This window comes from Rattus norvegicus, chromosome 10, assembly GCF_021556685.1.
Source record: "Rattus norvegicus strain SHRSP/BbbUtx chromosome 10, alternate assembly SHRSP_T2T, whole genome shotgun sequence".
Lineage (NCBI taxonomy): Eukaryota > Metazoa > Chordata > Mammalia > Rodentia > Muridae > Rattus > Rattus norvegicus.
In genome coordinates this window covers 84,762,582-84,781,556 of record NC_141543.1, presented here as the reverse complement: position 1 = coordinate 84,781,556, position 18,975 = coordinate 84,762,582, and the positions used below count along the sequence as shown (strand labels likewise).

General features: G+C 39.3%; 1 protein-coding gene across 50 annotated transcripts in view; it reads right to left on the bottom strand.

Annotated features, from left to right (window-relative positions):
• Mbtd1 (mbt domain containing 1) overlaps positions 1-18,975 on the bottom strand; it is a 56,883-nt gene that overhangs the window by 15,809 nt on the left and 22,099 nt on the right. For 35 of the 50 annotated variants that reach the window (XM_087574286.1, XM_087574308.1, XM_087574294.1 and 32 more), the window contains 8 exon segments: positions 18,527-18,650; positions 16,514-16,596; positions 7,775-7,892; positions 5,895-6,029; positions 5,388-5,476; positions 4,583-4,817; positions 3,694-3,749; positions 2,940-3,044 (listed from right to left, as the gene is read on the bottom strand). In XM_087574286.1, coding sequence (XP_087430412.1) covers positions 2,940-3,044; positions 3,694-3,749; positions 4,583-4,817; positions 5,388-5,476; positions 5,895-6,029; positions 7,775-7,892; positions 16,514-16,596; positions 18,527-18,650 — 945 coding nt within the window. 50 annotated transcript variants of the gene reach the window in all.

The window sequence follows — 18,975 nt, the reverse complement described above, 5'->3', positions numbered from 1 at the left end:
AGATTATTAATGAATACCAGAAAGAAACAAACAAAACCATACAGAACTGATGTCAGAAAAACAAAGTTTACAAAGAGATGACTTCAGATGCTTGGAAAAACAAATGTCTTTGGCCAATTACTGACTGAAATACTTTTCTGATTAAGTCATTTAATGTTCAGTGTGTGAAATGCTAGCCTCCAAAGTCTGATGACCAGAGTTCAATCCACAGGCTCACACAGTGGAGAAATCCATCTACCTTAAGTTGCCCTCTGCTTTGTACACAAACACAAAAAATAAATGGGATAAAAATAACTATTTGTGGTTAAGTGTCAGGTTCTTAATCCTAACATGAGAATGCTTTCCTTCTCTTCTGACTTTTTACATAGACAGAAACCTTTTGCTAAACTTCTACCTTCAAGCTTCAACTTGCTATCTTTTACCATATTCTTCTATGACACTAAGACTGCTTGGACCCAACAGAGCCCTCTTAACTCTCTTACCATGCCTTAGACTCCAGTTAATAAGTAGCATTCCTGACCCCTATTACTAGACCTTGAACTTGAGATCCTCTTGCTCCAAATTCTCAAGCCTGGAATTACAGACTTGTAGTACCATGTCTAGTTTTCCCCACATATATTTTAAACACAATAAACTTCTATATCTTGCTCAATTATCACAAGACCTTGTCCAAACACATGTTTTACAGTCTTAGTATTTCCTAATTTCCATTACACTGAATTACACTGAAAGTATTTTATACCCATCCAACAACCAAGAAAGAACAAAAAAAGGGGGGGGGAGGGAGGAGGAAGGGAAGAGAGGGGGAAGGGCTCAAAACACAAAAGGCTAAGGATATTATTGCAGTGAAGTCTATAGACTGCATTGAGACCTAGTTCAAGGTACATACTATACAATTTGTTGCTGTCCCTTTTCTATCCGTATTTAGCCTGCAAAATTCACCAACAACCTCGAGTTCTCAATTCAGTGGTCTGTTTTCCATAACACTAATCTCCTCACATATAACCCTAATAGTGAGACAAGATCTCACTAGCCCTGGTTGGCAAGGAGCACACTATGAAGACCAGGCTGGCCTTAAACTCACAGATTTGCAGCCTCTGCCTCCTGAATGCCAAGATTAAAAGCACTCACTACTATGCCTGTTCTTAAATCTTATTTTATATGACACTTGATTAATGACTTTTACTTTTTGTCCTTCCACACCCCCTGTCACAGTCTAGTCTGCTGATTAATAGTCACTTTTCCATTATTCCTTCAACGATTCTTTTGGTAGTTAGCTTTTCACCTCTAGCCCTTAGATTTCTGATTTCAGCTCTTTGCTTTGTTTCAATGACCTCAGACACTGTCAACTTCAGGACTAAGGGGCGTTCATCTCCCTTGCAGGGCCTCAGTATCCATTTGACCTCCAAGTGGAACATGCTCTCTGAAAGCTAGTCACTGTCTCAAGCCAACAGGGCTTTAGTCCTTTAGAAAATACCATTTCGTTCACAACTCTTAGCTCATTTTGGATCTTGTTTTTGTAAAAAAAGGTACTCTAAATTTTTAAAAAAGTTATGTATACGGGTATTTTGCTTGTATGTATGTCTGTGTAGCATGTGTTCCTGGTGCTCACGAATGCTTGAAAACGGCATCAGATTGTCTGGAACTAGAGCTACAGATGGGTGTGAGTCACTATGTGGGTGGCAGGAACCAAACCAGATCCTCTTGCAAGAGTAGCAAGTGTTTTAAATGTGGAGCCAACTGTGAAGCCTGACTTTTGGGGGGTGTTGCTCCCAGAACCTTGCACCTGCCCTATTAGGCAAGCACTCTATCTCTGAGCTACAACCACAGCTCCAATGTTTTGAATGTATACTGTATGCATGTCAACCACTTGCCATTTCATTAATGTGCTGATTAGTCTGTTAACTTGATTCAAACTAGAGTCACCAGGAGAAAGGGAAACCCAACTGAGGAACTGTCTCTGTCAAACTGGCCTGTGGGCATGTCAGTGGAGTATTTTCTTCATTGTTAATTGGTGTAGTAAGGCCCAGCCCCTTGTGAGTACGTAGGTCCCCTAGGCAGGTAGGTCCCAGATGGCTAGGCAGCATACACCTTTAATGCAGGCACTCATGAAGTAGTGGCAGTTGAATATGAGTTCTGGGCCAGCCAAGGTTAAATACGGAGACCCTGGCTCAAAGGAAAAGAAGGTGGCTGAGGAAGTCAGTGACAGCACTGCTCTGTGGTCTGTTTCATTACATTAATAAGTTCTTCACTGATGGGCTAGAGAGGTTAAGCTAAAATAGACTCTTCCCCACATTGTATTGTGGATGCTGTTATAATGGAAGCTTCCTGCAATCCTCAACATCTGTAAATACCTTTAGTTTCAATATCTGAACTTGAGACTATTTCTTCTTACCTTATTCTTGTGTAAGTACCAAACCAACCTGTATTTGGATTGCCTTATTAGGCAACAAACCATCAATTTCGTTAGTATTAAATTTGATTTTTATCTTTAATAAAAGGGTAAAATTACATTCCTCCCCCCCCCCCCCCCCCTTTAAAGACAGGGTTTCTCTGTGTAACAGAGTCCTGGCTGTCCTGAAACTTGCTTTGTAGACAATGCTGACCTTGAACTCACAGAGATCTGCCTCCCAAGTGCTGTGATTAAAGTCATGTACTAACCATGCCTGGCTCCAAACAATAGTTTTAAGTAAGTTTGTGATGTATCTGTGTTTGATTTGTACAAGTATTTCATAAACCTGTACGTCATAGGTTGCATTCAAGTTCTAAGTGAAAAGGGGTTGTGAAGTCTTTGACTATAACACATTAAAAAATAAAACAGATCTGACAACACAAAGTTTTAATACTATTCTTCCCAATGAAGATGCTTGAAGCCCCCCTCTGATCTTAATCCTGGTTCCTCTGGTAGAATTTCTCTACTTTAGAATACATTCTCTTACCTTTCTAATGGTTGCAACACATATTGTAGAAAGATTTAATGGGTCTATAGCTTCCAATTTCATTCCTTCTTTGAACCATTCTCCACTCTGGTCTACTTCTTTTACCTACAGAAAGTATATACATGATCACACATGTCCTTTAGAATTATTTATTTAATGTGTGTATGTATATATATGTATACATGCCACAAGCACATGCTAGGTCAGAGGATAACTTGGGAGTCACTTCTTCCTTCCCACCTTGTTGAGGGAGGGTCTCTCTGGTGTCCCCTGCACTGTAGGCCGTATGAGCCGCGTGCCTCCAGGTGATACTCCAATCTCAGGCTCCCACTGCTCTGCAGGAGTGCTGGGATTGCACATGCACTCTGGCACCTCAACCAGGCTTTACACAGATGTGTAGAGTACTAGGACATGCAATAGTGCTCGAACCTGCTAAACTATACACAGGCTGGGTTTGTGGTAATCACCCTGCCTCAGTTTCCTACATGTTTTCACTTTAATGATGAAAATATCCCCAACTTGCAAACATCTACTAGATGCCTTTTCCTACCTAATGTTATAGCTCACAGTTTCCTTAGAACAGAAAGAATATACAAATACATACTTTAGGAATGAGTCTAAAAAAATTTGTGATACCTGAAGACTATATAGATTTTAATTTTTAAGTGAGAATATGTGACATCCCTAATTTTAGAAAATGTCACAAGACCCTTTCAACCTGACTCACAAATGAGGGCCTGCAGAGACTTCTTACCTTAGCAAATAAGTGTGGCGGTGTATCGAAATGTCCGTCCTGTTTCTTTGTAATATCTACAAGGAAAAGTTACAGAATAGTCGGTCAGCATTCTTGAGAAGCTCAAACACCACACTTCCTTGAAGGGCTCAAACTCACAAGGTATGTAATATTCTAAAACATGGCAAGAAATCCCATGTTTTCTGCATTTATAGTGGTGAAAATAACAATGGCCTTTTCTGTCTTCAGAACACATGCACATATGCTATTACATATACGTTAATTACAATGTTGGTAATTTCCACAATAAGGGAATTACAGTATCAGAAGCCTTTTTCCATTTTGGTGTGGTACTGGAGATTGAAGAGAGGGCCCCACAAATGTCAAATACTCCAATACTGAACTATCTCCACAGCTCTCTTCACTGTTATGAGAGAGGGGGCTCACTAAGATGCTGCGGCTGTTCTTGAACTTATGATGAATGATCACGGCTGACCTTCCTGTATAGCTGAACCTACTAGGCCTCTTTAGAACAATGTTTCTGTGTGTTTCATACCATATCTAGTTAAATTCAATCTTGCCAGTTAGATTAAAATTAGGTGGAAAGGAGATCTTACAGTTTTCAAATGGTCTGGATAAAAAAAAAAAGAGTAAGAATACAATTGTATTGAGAATCGAAGAATACAATTGTTTGAGAAAAGGGGATTAAATTTTTTATTTTTTTGTGCTAGACATAAAACCCATGGTCTCATGCATGAATGTATAAGTGGAAGGAACACACAGAATTAGTTCTCTTTCATAGAATAATCAGATTAGAATGCTATTTTGGATCTACAGTTTGCAGGAGAAATAACCAAGTGGTTATTCAACCTCATTAATACTATCCGAAGTTTGTATGACAGTTGCTTACCAGATCTCTTGAACCGATGGCCTATGCTTCGCGACCACCCGATATGGTGGATTAAGGGGCTGTGCATGTGGCACCAGAAGTCGTCCGTTCTGTCTTCACTCTCTTCATACACCAGTCTTAATCTTCCTCCAATCACACTTTCCACCACTGCCACTCTTGTTCGACATAAATGCCTCTTGTCAACTACTTCTACTCTCATGCAAGGTTTGAAAGGATATTGCATACTCTCTGAAACCTTAAAACAAAAAAGCAGAAAAACAAATCCCGTTGAAGTCTCACGATAAAGGTCTAGATGCAGTTTTAATATTGCCCTGTCAGAATCTCTGTCTCTAAGACAGGGTAGGCCTGGCTGTTTTGGAACCTGCCATGTAGACAAGGCTGACCTTGAATTTACAGATATCTACCAGCCTCTGCCTCCCAAGTGCAGGCATTAAATGTATGAACCATCATACCTGGCTCTGGTTTTGTTTTGGGGAAACAGGTTTTCACTCTTTAGCCTAGAGGTTAACTTTAAACTTCTAGCTACACTTCTGCCTCAGTCTCCTCAGTACTGAGATTATGGGTATGAGTCGGCATCTCTGAAAATTTATTTGGTATTTAACAGTTCAGAAGTTACAGTTCTTTAAAAGCCCTTCTAAATCATTCTTTTAAAGAGCTTGTCAGCTCTTTTTTTTTTTTCCCCTTTTCTTTTTTTCGGAGCTGGGGACCGAACCCAGGGCCTTGCGCTTGCTAGGCAAGCACTCTACCGCTGAGCTAAATCCCCAACCCCAAGAGCTCGTCAGCTCTTTAAGGATCCTATTGTTACCTTTTGTGGGAAATCAGGAGGAAGTGTTTTGGCGCCAGTCAGTCTTTTCACTAGAAAAGCTTTCCAGTTTGTATATTTATGCTGGACAGCTAAAATAAAAGACATAGCTAGTTATCCTGTAGCACACAGAACTGTTTCATACATTGATAACAAACCCCCCAAAAACAAAGAAACAAGGTTAACAACAAGAAATTATGAGTATTAAGGTGCTAAGCTAAAAGGAAGCAAGAATGGAGAAAATAAGATGTCTTGATAGCATAAGAATTATTTGACATAAAAATATCCATCTTAATTTCTATATTACTTTAGAATATTAGGTATAAAAAACACTTAGATATGTCTTAAACAACTACCTAGAACTATAGCTTTGAGGGGCTCCAATGCCCTCCGTGGGGTCAGGCATGCATTTATTTATGTATATATTGATGTACAGGCAAAATATTCATACCTATAAGATAAATGAATCTGAAGTTTAAAATAGAATTAAATGACCATGAGGTCACTCACTTCTAGGAGGAACAAGAGGTTTTCCACTGGCTGCACACCAACCAACTGGATGAATATCAGACCCACATATATTGCACCAGAAGTCCAGAGAAGAATCATTTTCAAATCCTTCATATCTCAAAAGGGCATTATAACCTAAAACCAACAAATTGATCATTACATGGTAAGAAACAAAATCAAAATGATACAGCTCTTAAGGTAATGGCTATCAAGTTTTCTGTCTGTCCCCTTGTAGCAGAACCACCTGCCATTTATTAACAGAGGTCAGCCCCTTCCAAGGACTCTGCCCCACGCTAGGGAATGGGACGGTGTGGAAAATCTAAGTAAGTCCCTGGCCAATAAATACTGATCCTGTTGGACTATTGTTCAACTTTGAGAATCCCTAATTAATGCATGGACAGTTCTTCAGAGCATGGCTTTTCCTTTGTATTTCAATTTTACCTATAATTTCTCAAATGCTTAGGATGGGAAAACCACAGTGGAAGAGTGGGAGGACAATTTCCTGAGAATGGGTAGTTTTCTTTAAGATAGGATCTCATGTAGAGGAAGCAAACTGCCTACAGGGCTTAAGACACTTCCTCATCCTTCCAAGTGGTTTACACTTCTGAAATAGTTCTTAACAGTTTTGTGCGTGCGTGCGTGCGTGTGTGTGTGTACACGCGAGCACATGCACGCAGGTCAGAGGGCAATCTCAGATACTGGTCCTTCCCTTTCACCCTATTTGAGACTTTGTTGCCTGCCAGGGTATGAGGTTTTGGGGGATGTTCTTGTCTTTGTCTGTCAACTTGCTGTAGGAGTAGTAGGCCCTTCCTCTCCGAGGCTTACTACCAAAATAGTAGAATATACTTGGAAGACATAGGAGGCAAAAAGAAAAACCAGAAACATAAAATTAGAACCAGTAATTAGGAATAATTTTTGGATAGTAAATGATCTTTTGAACTACTTACAAGCAAGTGACTCAAACATCTGGGACATAAATGCTGTTTTTAATAGTATAACAAGTGAAGCATTTAAAGAATGCTTATATAGACAAATGTCTCAAGGAAAAGGCATGGATGGGTCTGAGTAGACAGAAGAAAATAGAGTCTAGGACTCTTGCCAGAGTGATCAAAGGCATGGATGTAGCTTACTAGGAAAGGCCTTGGCCAGCCTTGAATCCATTCCCTCAGTGCTCCAGTATACTATTTTTCCTCTGAGACAGGCCTGTCTTTCTGTTACATAGGCCAGGCTAATCTGGAACATGCTACATAGTTGGGGTTAGTCTTGAACTCAGAGACCCACCTGCCTCTGCCTTCTGAATACTGGGATTAAAGGTGGGCCACCACACCTGGCATCAAAGCCACCTTTAGGTAACTCTATGGGAAGTGGACATTAAGCAGTATTTAGTGTTATTGGGAGACAAGTTGGATTTTAAGTCCACCTGGCTGGCTTGGAATTCTGTTTGATTTTTTTTTTTTGAAATGGGTAGAAAGACCTGAAGGAATAGCACTTCCTTCAGATAGAGCTGTGACAGTTATGAGACACACTCAAATCTCACGAATACAATTCTCCAGCTAAACACGTTTGTTTATATGACACTATGCTTGTTCCCAAGTTAAAATGACTAGAGATGGAAGTACAATAGACTGCAAACACCACAAATCCAAGAATATTTACTGTCTGGCTATTTATAGAAAATCTGCCCACTCCCACACATATATTCTTTATTTTATAATACTTGCAAAATTTTTTTTCTTTTTTTCGGAGCTGGGGACCGAACCCAGGGCCTTGCGCTTGCTCTACCACTGAGCTAAATCCCCAACCCAAATACTTGCAAAATTTATATACATTTTTTAAAACAAAAGTTTGTGTCCTAATAAATCATCATGTATGCTTTTCACCTGCTAATTTTATAATTCCAGCAATCCAGAAGACTTTGGTAGGTAGACTGCAGTCTGTATTGGGAACTTCTATCCTTACATTTTCTGATATATCACCCCAGCAGGTCCCCATAGGTGCCTGTCACACAAAAATTATTAAATTATCATCTTAGTAACATATGCATGAAACGTCATTCAAAATTAAGCAATGGAATATTCAAATACAGTATTTTAATCCACTCATTCTTTTCTTAATTCACAGTTTCTATTCCTTGTTGTAAAGATTTTTATTTGGAGAAAGCCAGTGTCAGTATCAAATTCAAGATAGAAGACAGAATCTACAAATATTAGATACATGTTGACTTTGAAATTCAACAGACCAAATGTGACACTTAAGTAACAATTACTTTAAAACCTGAATTACAAACTGGGTTGACATCATAAATATTAATCTGACTTGAGGAACTTAAGTGTTTTTAATATACTAAATGAAAAATATTTTACCCCTTAATTTCTAAAAATCTTGCCCAAGAGTAGAGAAAAAAAAAATTCAATTAACAGGCTTTAATCAACGTGATCCGGAGAACAGGTACCTATATTTGAAATGCAAGTTAAATCCACAGAATGTAAATACAGTCTACTAAGACAGACAGGAAAAAGCAGTGGAAGGGTAATTAAAGAGAGAGTTGAAGAGATCTGGGAAATGAGGCCCACAGCCAAGTTAATTTTCTACTTCAAAATTTCTTATGCAACAATTACTTGAAGAGAAACTTCCAGTGTTAGAGCTGCTGACCACAGGCCTCCAGCACTGGTTAGGATGGCAACTGAGATCAATACTTAAAGAGTGTCACAACTGCATTTCCCGAAAGCTTACATGTGCCAAACCATTTCTATGAATCCCTAAACTGCAAGGCAATAAACAATTACTTGGACTTTATGCAATAGTAAATTGAATCAAGTTATGAGTTATAATTATTCATTAGTGCTGAAAATTCTAGTCTCTGTGGCCCTGGATAACCAATGTTTTCATGAAATGTAGAACACTAGACATAAACAAAAAAGGTGAGGTTCTTGAAGACCTGATAATAGGGATAAATTAGGTAAAAACAAAATAGCCTCAAAATTAAAAGATAAGCAAGCACAGACATCAACTAGCAAATATAGACATTGGGAAAGAAAATATATTCTGTCAAAGAATTTTCTGATGGTAACCCAGTCAGTCTAAAGCAGCATTTAATTCCTGCCCTCTAAACAGTTAGTAAATCTCTGAAGGAACTAGAATGTCAAAAAATAGTGAATTAAGATAGATCTGAAGCCAAAGACATAACAGTTAATGGCTAACACTGAGTAGCAAGCAACGAATATACCCTACTTGGAGACATGTCCAATCTTAATGGTAATTATGGGGAGGGAACACACATATACTTCTCAAGAGAGGAGGTAAAAATAAAACTGCTCCCGTCCCCTCTGACACAGGGTTTGCTATGTAGTTCAGGCTGGCCTGGAACTTGCCATGTACATCACACTGGCCTTCAATCTGAAATCCTCCTGCCACAGCCTCCCCTCACCCCAAGTGCTAGCCTCACAGGCGTGTGTGCCATCATACCTGCTTTTCTTTTTTAAACAGGAAGACTGGACCCTTCAGGTTCTGCTACCTCCCCCTACATCACTCTAGACTGTAGGGCCATCCCTAATGCCAGCAGATATGCTCAGAAAAGGAGAGGCTAGAAGGAGGACAAGTAGTATAAACTAAGCTAACATATATTAATATGAAGACCTTATATTTGTTTCTTGTGACGATTAGCAACCAAAGAAGATAGGTACAGTTAATACAGCATAAAGCTGCATTAAACTGTAGTAGGGGAGCTACTCTTTGCTGCACTGCCAAATCTGTGACTCTGACTTTTACTGAGAAGAGGCATGGCTATGCTGACATGCTACAGATCAGGTGGGCACAATACTAAATGAAATTTGCATATAGGACTCCTTTCTGAGCTAGACTTGACAATTTAATGTATTGACTCTTTTTTTAAAGCTTCAGTATTATTTTTGGAGAAAATATTGTTTAGCGTTATTTATTAAAGAAAAGACGTGTGAATGTTTACTTAAAAACAAACAACAGAAAAAGGAATGTTCACTTGAGTGGGAGATCTTTGGTTTCGTCCCTATAGTCTGGATTGGTATAGGAGAAAGTAGCAGAAAGTGACATTTGTTCTTGCCTGTAAGGTTGTGGTTCTGCTAGGCCCTCTTAAACCAATCCATATAGTTCATTCTATGAAAAAAAAATGAAGAAACAAACATCAACAAGATAGAGCACTACAGTTACAACATAGTATGTGCTCAATGTGTTGAAATAATGATTTCATAGATAAATCTGCCCTTTTGTTTTAAATGAATATTGTTTTAAGTGTGGAAGACTGAATGACCCAGGGCTTGACAGCCATCTTCATCCAAGTCATCTGTCTTCTCTTGCTGGCAGGAGGGACACCTTAAAAGTCTGGATTGGCATAGCATGAACTAGCAGAACCATTATTTACAGGTAACAACAAATTTACCTTCCAGACTCAGGATGCGAGGTCTACCTCAGGCTCCTCCCAAACAAGGAAGATCTGCTCCACCACTTCCTGTTCCAGGGCCACTCGTGAGAGCTATCTGGGAGCGACTCTCCTTCCCTGCAAAGTAAGCTGTCATCAGGTCCTGTAGAGATGGCCAAATCCAAATGCTGAGGGGTCCCCAATACAAGGGTATGATAACCTCCATCTATCTATCTGAAAGAAAATAATCTGGCAGGAAGCCTTATTTTCTTTACTCTAAGAACATTCCCAGATAGTCCAAATAGCCCAGATGACTGGCATTCAGATTCTCCGAGGGCACACATGATGCTAACAGAGCTTTACAACACTGCTAACCTATAACTTTTGATAAGTGCACCGACCTTCAGACAGTATAAATGGGCAGAGGCTAGACTTCAAATTGCAGGAAACCAAGAAAAAATTTATCCCCATGATATCCATCATTATGATTCCTCTGAACAAGAAAAGGTATTACTCAAGTATACCTATTAGAGGAAGATTAAATAACATTTGATCACAAAACACAAGACAGTAGTGTGGGCACAGTGCTGCACATCTGCAGAGCAGCAGCACTTGGAGGCTGATGCAGGAGGCTGTGGTTTTGAAGCTTGGGATACATAGCAAGGCCCCTTTCCTCAATTTCCACCCTGATCTAAACAAGACAGACAGACAGAACAGACTCTACTATCATCTCCTTCTCTCCAGAAAGTATACTCACCTTTTCATCTAACACCAGAATCTATGGGGGTGGGAGGGCAGGGATGGGGGTGATGTTTGCACAGAGATGTAGAGTGTGAGGAAAATGGAATGCTTGAAAATGTCTTAGAAAAAATGCTATAGATATGTAAAAAAGGAAGCAGAGGTCACTAATTTAAAACTTTCTGCCCCCCTTTTGAGACAAGGTCTTACTCTGTAGCCCAGGTTGGCCTAAACTCACTATGTAGACTAAGTTAGCTTTCTTTATACTTGCTGTGGTCCTCCTGCCTCAGCTTCCCAAACAAGGAAGTCTTTTTTTTTAAAGATTTTATTTATTTACTTTATGTATGTACAGTACACTGTTGCTGTCTTCAGACACACCCGAAGAGGGCATCAGATCCCATTACAGATGGTTGTGAGCCACCACGTGGTTGCTGGGATTTGAACTCAGGACCTCTGGAAGAGCAGCCAGTGCTCTTAACCCCTGAGCCATCTCTCCAGCCCACAAGGAAGCCTTCTGAGTGCTAAGATTACAGTTATGCACTACTGCATTTGGGTTTAAAACTCCTTAATTAAAATAAAACAAATATAGCTTAATCACTAGGAGACCCCCACCAAAAAAACAACCATCCAAACAAAAAAAAAAAAAAAAAAAACTCCATTCTAGGAAAGAGTACAAAGTTAAGACAATAACATAGGTTTATTTAGGTTTCCTTTCAATTTAGGTTTTCCTGTGAACCCATGGCAGGTAACTTTTCAGTGTGGGCCTTGCTACCTTTGCAGAGAATACACTTCATGCCCGTTCGTGTGGGTGGAACACTAAGTGCCAGAAACTAACTCAAATTTTATTTTCTTTAGAAGACATTTTCTAATCTAAGACACACAGAGGTCTTATCTTTAGTTATAACTAAGGTGAAGTTAAATTATGCATTTTCTGGAGTTCTCTCTGAGTGGGTCAAGGGTAGAAGGCGATATACCCTTACAGGTAACTTCAGTAGGGAAGTATTTCTCATAAGCATGTGTCTAAGAGATTATGTCATGATTTTTACTACGAAGCTAAACCATTGCTGCTGCTCAGATACAGAAGAGGCTTCTGTTTTTCTATCGTTAAAGCAAGATAACTATGTACAATACACACATACATACATACATGCATACATACATACATATATACTTATTTTTTTCAAGAGAGTCACACCCAGGTCTGAGACAAAAACAACAAAGAGACTATACTATGTAAATGACACCAGGTATACTCATGGAGGCAGAATGAAAAGTCAAATAAACTCTGCTTTCAAGTTGTGATATATCATGCCTCCAATCCTAACACATAAGCTGAGGCAGCAGGAGGACTGTTATGAGTTCCAGAGTAGTCTGGTCTACAGCGATCCTGTTTTGAAAAGCAACCAGTCAACAAATGATCCCTCTACCCACATCAGAAACTCAGCACTGTTGCCCCAATCCCAAGTCACAGGGCAGCTACATATGAAGGCAGACCGTCATGGTCCCTCTTAGGAGGCTGAGGCAAGAGGATTGTGAATTTCAAGTCAGCCTGGGCTATTTAGTGAGAGACTATTTCAGTTCTCTGCAAACATTTTACACACACACACACGCACGCAAGCACACGCGCTCGATAAATAAACAGCTGTGAATCTGATGAATTTATACAACATATCTAATTTTTTGTTGTTGTTGTTGTTTTGCCTTGTATGGATACTAACCAAGAACGAGAAGAGGGCTGAAGAAATGGCTCAGCACACACTGCTCTTGTAGAGGACTTTAGTTGGTTTCCTGACATCCATGTCAGGGAATTCACAACCACTTGAATTCCTGCTTCAGGGGATCTGACATCTTTGGCCATCATGGGCATCTGTACTATGTATATGTATATATGTATATGTATATATGTATATGTATGCCCACATGTAGGCATACACATGATTAAAATAAAAGTAATCTGAAAAAGAACTGAAAACTTTAAATTGTAAAAATTAAGTTTAAAATTATAATCCAGTTTCTCAAAAAAAAAAAAAAAGTAAAAGCTTTGTTGAAGAATGGTTTAGGTGACTAGAAGCTTTGAAGAAATTGCCAGCTTTGTGACTATATACTACTGTATAGTAGACCATCTTTTCTTCTTCCTTGTTTTAAGGTTTTTTTGATAAAGGTCTCGTTCTGCAGTCAGGTGGCCTGGGACTCACAATGCTCTTACCTCAGCCTCCTGACTGCTGAGATAACAAGTATTTGTCAACACATCTGGTTGATTTAGGATTAAGTAAAAATATACCCATTTCAGTGATTTCCAACTTGAGATTGTCAAGGAAAGGGTGGCCAAGGGTTGGATACCAAAGCTCTGACAGAGTTTATTTACTCTCTCAAACCAGTAAGTGTAGTTTCTTGCTGTGACTGAGGTCTAAGCCACATTTAATTTGGTAAGAATATATGAAAAGACAAAAGGGACTCAATTTTCACTGCAGACCTATCTTTTTGGTGGTTTTGCAGTCTCATCCATTTTATAGCTGAGACTGGCTACAGCAGCAGGATTGGTTCCAAAGACTGTTTGTTTATTTATTTACTAACAAAACCACACATTATCACTTGTTGGCCTGGCACTCGGGGTATCTTAGGCTGGCTGTAAACACAATGGCAGTACACATGGCTCAGCCTCCTGAGTGCGGGGAATACAGTTATATACCACCATGTTTGCCTCTAAGGTAGATACCTTTATTTTTCTAAATTTTATTTTTATTTTAAATTGTTTTTGTATGTGTGTTTTTATGCACGTGAACTGATGGTCACAGAGGCCATAGGCATCAGATCTCTAAAGAGCTCAAGTTATAGGTAGTTCTGAACCACTTAACATGGGTGCTGGGAATAGGACTTAGAGGCCATGCAAGAGCAATAGATGCACTTTATTTGCTGAGGCACATCTCATCTCTAGCCAAACAACGCGCTGTGTAGAAGCTTTGTTTCTAGAAATTTAAAGAATTTCACACTTGAAAGCCTGACTGTTAAGTGCTGAGCTGTCTGGACCCCTCCTGGAGAGGCTGCTGAGCAGAGAAGCCAGGCTCAGATTCGGACAGCACACTCACAGCAATTTCTGTTCCAATCAGACAGCCTTGGTTTTGTATCACACATCAGAGATGTGCATTTGTAATTAGGCTTGAGAATTAATTCCTACCAATGTGAAGATTCCTATCTGGTACTAAGTGGGCAAGAGGAAGGATGTCGAATCTCTAGGAAGAGACCCTATTAGAGAATGTATCAAGTCTTAAAGGATGATGTATGAGACAGGCCTCTGCTTCCAGCAATTCCTGATAACAGCCTTCCTAAAGCCCAAACCAGGAAATTTTCTTAGATATCAAATGATCAAATGGGGGTGGGGAATACTGGAGAATCAACTAAAGATTATAAAACTGAGTTTGGCATAAGGAATGTCCACCTCTTAAATCAAATGGCTTCAATGGGAAATGGTGATTAAAGCACCAAAGCGAATTCACTGTAGTGAGACAAAGTGCTTCCTCTCTAATAAGAAAGGAGTAAAGAAAGGGGAGTGCAACAGGAACTGGTTTTGAGCAAGAAAGTGAAGGTGCCACATTATCAGTATGAATAAGTTAGCTGCTCCAGTCTACACCACAGAACATCCTTTATGGCTACTCTTCAACTCACTTTGTAGCTGAGACTAGCCTTGAACTCTTGATCCTCCCGCATCTACCTTCCAGGTGCTGGGACTATAGGTATATGCTACCAGTCCCAGACCATGAAACTGAATTTTAAATTATAGAAATTCCTGTTTAAAAAGAAAAAACACAAATTCTTACAAGTCTAAAAGTCCTTTCTTACCATCTTTATCCCCATCCAAACAGCTTCCCTTCACATAACCACAACTCTCAAGTCAGTGTACATCCTTCCAGTCCTTTCTGGGATATTTATTTCCAGGGTACAATTACCTGCCCTTTAACCATGTCAGTCTCAAAATAGCAAAGCTTTAAGCAAAACTAGACAACTTAATTACTATAAGAGATGTACTCACAAAGAACTTTATTTCATGTAACTGTTCAAAGATATGGACAGGGAATGAAATACAGTTACAGTACCTTGAAATGCTATTTTTAAAATACCTGGCTACTTATATAAAAAGGCTTGACATAATTCATGACATAAAACATTAAAAAGAAGATCTGAAGAAAGATGAAAGCCATTTAAAGAGACAAGAGACTGACAATGAGCCAGGTATCTTGGATGAAGACTTACAAGGGAATTCCACAGAGCAACACTGTGAGGACTGAGCTTGTGGCTTATGCTCTGCACTGGTAGGTATGGAATCTTCTGTGCGTGGCTGTGCATGCCCTGCCAGTGAGTGATAACCAGCCCTGCACTTCTCTCTCTAGTTGTACATGACACAGCCTCACATATCGCCCAGTTCTCGGCTTGACATTATTAACCAAAAGCACAGCATGAACCACTCACTTGACGCAGAGAAGTACCTAGGTTCTCCTGGATGGCATGTCACAGACAAGGGCTTAACATTTGTACGTTAAAGGAAGAAAACTAACAAATCCATGCACTGGGATTTAATACACATTTGCACTAGTGTATTAATATGCTTGAGTCTAAAAAAATCTGTCTTCACTGGCAGAATAAGTAAGAAAGCATGTGCAGTTTTGTCCGCATGCTCCTATTTAATAAAGCCCTAGCAGAGTGTTATATGTGAACAAAACTTCATTAATTTCTAACTTTTTTCCTGTTCATGTATCGTAGAAACAGTCAGTTTTTTAAATATAAGTTAACTATGTCAGGTTAAGAAATATTAGAGCAAATTATCAAAGATAAAAAAGTGAAATGACATCGGACACATTTAAAAAACCAAACATTAAATGTTCTGAAAAGAATGTCTTTCAAAGACACAGATCACTTACTCCAGCTTACAAGACAACATCCCTGCTGCTTCCTTGAGGTGTGATGTTTTTATATTTGAAGGCAAAAACAGGACCGGAGGAAAGACATCTCTTTTAGAAATTACTTGATCAAATCCCAAAGTTCTTGAGATAAAGGTCTTAGGCTGACCACATGACATGCTAGCAGTAAGCCAAGTGTGTTATAGAGGCCTCCATTTTCATGTCTCCAATGGCTCAAAATCCAAACTGGATGAGATAGTATTTCTTACTTTTCAAAATCATTACATATTGTAAGTAAAAGTCTTTATATTGGAGGCAAAAAAGACACAGGGCTTGTATGTTCTAGGCAATCACCTTATTTCTGAGCTATAATTAATGCTTCAAAAGCCCTCAAAGGGGCTTTCTTGTTTTGGTTGAAGATTTTACTTGTAAAACACGAAAAGTTGTTTTTAGCTATTAAGTATAATAATTAAAGGAGAAACACTTTTCTCTTTTGGTATAAGCAAACACTTTCTAGGGATAAGATGATGAGGTGTTATTGTACAATCAGATTTACTGATCAAGTATTTCATGGTATGGGAGAATTCCATACTCACATGCTTAAAACAGGCAACTGGAGCCGCTATGAAGCTATTGCTGTTGATGTAGTTACCCCAGCTGAAGCCTTCCACGGAGATTGCTGGAATAATAAAATAATAAATAGAATAATAATAAGTTCAGATTTAATTCTCTAACATATTTACAAAAATGTATGTATTGTTAAGGCCTATGTAAAATGTTAAGGCCTAGGTAACAATTATATGGCTGGAAACTTTCTCTTATGTTTCTGCTGTTCCTAGGAAACTTTCTAATGCCAAGATTGATTACACAGTCTGTTATGTTCTGTGCCCCTCGAAACCAACCACAGTAGAAGCCAGCAGAACTGTTGTGTATAGTCACCCACAATAAGCTTGGGCTGGAACCAACCACCCAGCAGCACTTCCTGCACCTGTGTGTAAGCTTTTATAGTATAAACTGCCGCTAGGATAGACTCCCAACATAAGAGAAATACCTGCAATAACTTAATAAACTATTTGATATAAGACTCCCATTTTGAGTAATGGTCCAGTAGTTTTAAGTTCCTGAGGCCTCCTTGGAAACTGGCATTCTACTTAGGCGAAGGAGACATGTATGTGGGTAATTGACATCCTAGTAGACAAGTTAGGACAGGAACACTCGACAAGTTAAGTTCCCTGCCAGAGCTGAATACCCCAACCAATGGGAGCAAGATAGATGTACAATAAAGGCATGCTCCTAAGGAAATCCCTACCCCTAAATCCTGATTGGTGAAATAATTTGGCACAGATTTTTGTGTATTTTGGGCTTAAAAACCCTATAGGATCTTAACTCGGGGGTCATGGTTCAGTTCCCGAATCTGGACCATGGGCTTGGTCCATCAGTCCTGGAGTGTATGCTAAATAAACTAGCCTTGTCCAACTGAGACCGGTGTTTGTGTGGTTTGTGAGGCAAAATTCCTGGATCCCAACATTTACGTATTTACTGTTTGCTGGGGAGTTGTGGATGCAAAAGCCTGTGTGTGGGAGGGGTCACAGGACAGCTTCTTGAGAGTTGGTTCTCTCCTACAGCAGGTGGGTTCCGGGGATTAAATTCACGGTTCTAGGCTTGCTCTCAAGTACTCTGACCTGGTGAGCCATCTTGCTAGCCTGAAAGTTGTTACTGTTCACTACTATTGTTGTTATGTTTTAGTTTTTCAGACAGGGTTTCTCTGTTCTAGCCCTGGTGGTCCTAGAACTCATGGAACTCACTTTGTAGACCATGTTGGGCTCAGAGATCCTTCTGCTTCTGCCTCCCAAGTGCTGGGATTAAAGAGGTGTACCACCACAGCCTGGCTTTGAAAATTACCTTTTTTAATTTTTAAACTTGAAAAGAAATAAAATTAATTATTTTCAAAGGAAAAAATTCAGCGAAATGTGATGACACATGCCTGTACTCAAAGCACTTAACAGATGATGGCTCGGGGGGTGGGGTGTCGTCACAGTAAACCCTCTTCCAAAAATCCACTCACCAGAGGAATCGATAAAGTGGCTGAACAACACAAGCTTTTATTGGTTAAACCCATGTTTTAAGTACTTGCTACCAAAAGTATATCAGAATTCAGAGGTTCATGAATCTTCAGGCATCTACATGCACTTTATTTAGTGCTTAAATGACACATATGTCAAAACATTTGGATTTCAGATTTTCCTTCTGGTTGTGCTAATGAGGACCTTATGTACGAGGTGAACACTATCACTAAACAAGTGCCTTTCCAGATCTGAATTTGTATTTTCTGTTAGGAATGTCCCACTTGTATTTAAAAACACAATACCAGACTTTGAGGGGCTGGAGAGATGGCTCAGTGGTTAAGAGCACTGACTGTTCTTCCAGAGGTCCTGAGTTCAATTCCCAGGACCCACATGGTGGCTCACAACCATCTGTAATGGGATCTGATGCCCTCTTCTGGTGTGTCTGAAGACAGCTGCAGTGTACTGATGGAAATAAACACACCCCGAGGTTAAAATGCTGTTACTCGAAACTAGCTGAATAAATATTTCACTTTTATTACTTACCAGAATTACCTGCTTTTGTCTTTGCTTGATTTTGCAAGGTAGCTTGATACTGAGCATAGGCAGCTAATTTAGCAACTAAAGGTTGTTTTTGAAGGACTTTTGCTTTCTTTGTTGGAGGCTTACCCTGAAACAAGAAAAGTTAAGTAAATAGGATTCTTCTTCATCCCTCCACAACCAAAATCTAACATGACTGCATACTAATCATTCTGCTTAAATATTGAGGGTTTAGAAAATTATTAAAGCAGAGGAAACATACAAGGAATTTTAACATTAGAGTTTTTTCTTTTTGAGTTCTGCTACAATGTAGTTATCTAATATGGGCAGTAGAGCTGGCACAGACTAAAACAGCAATATGCAAATTAATATGTTAATGAAAATTATATCCCATAAAAATGTTAAAATATAGGCTGTGGTGGATATTCAACTTCTCCTTAGAGTAGACAGACTCA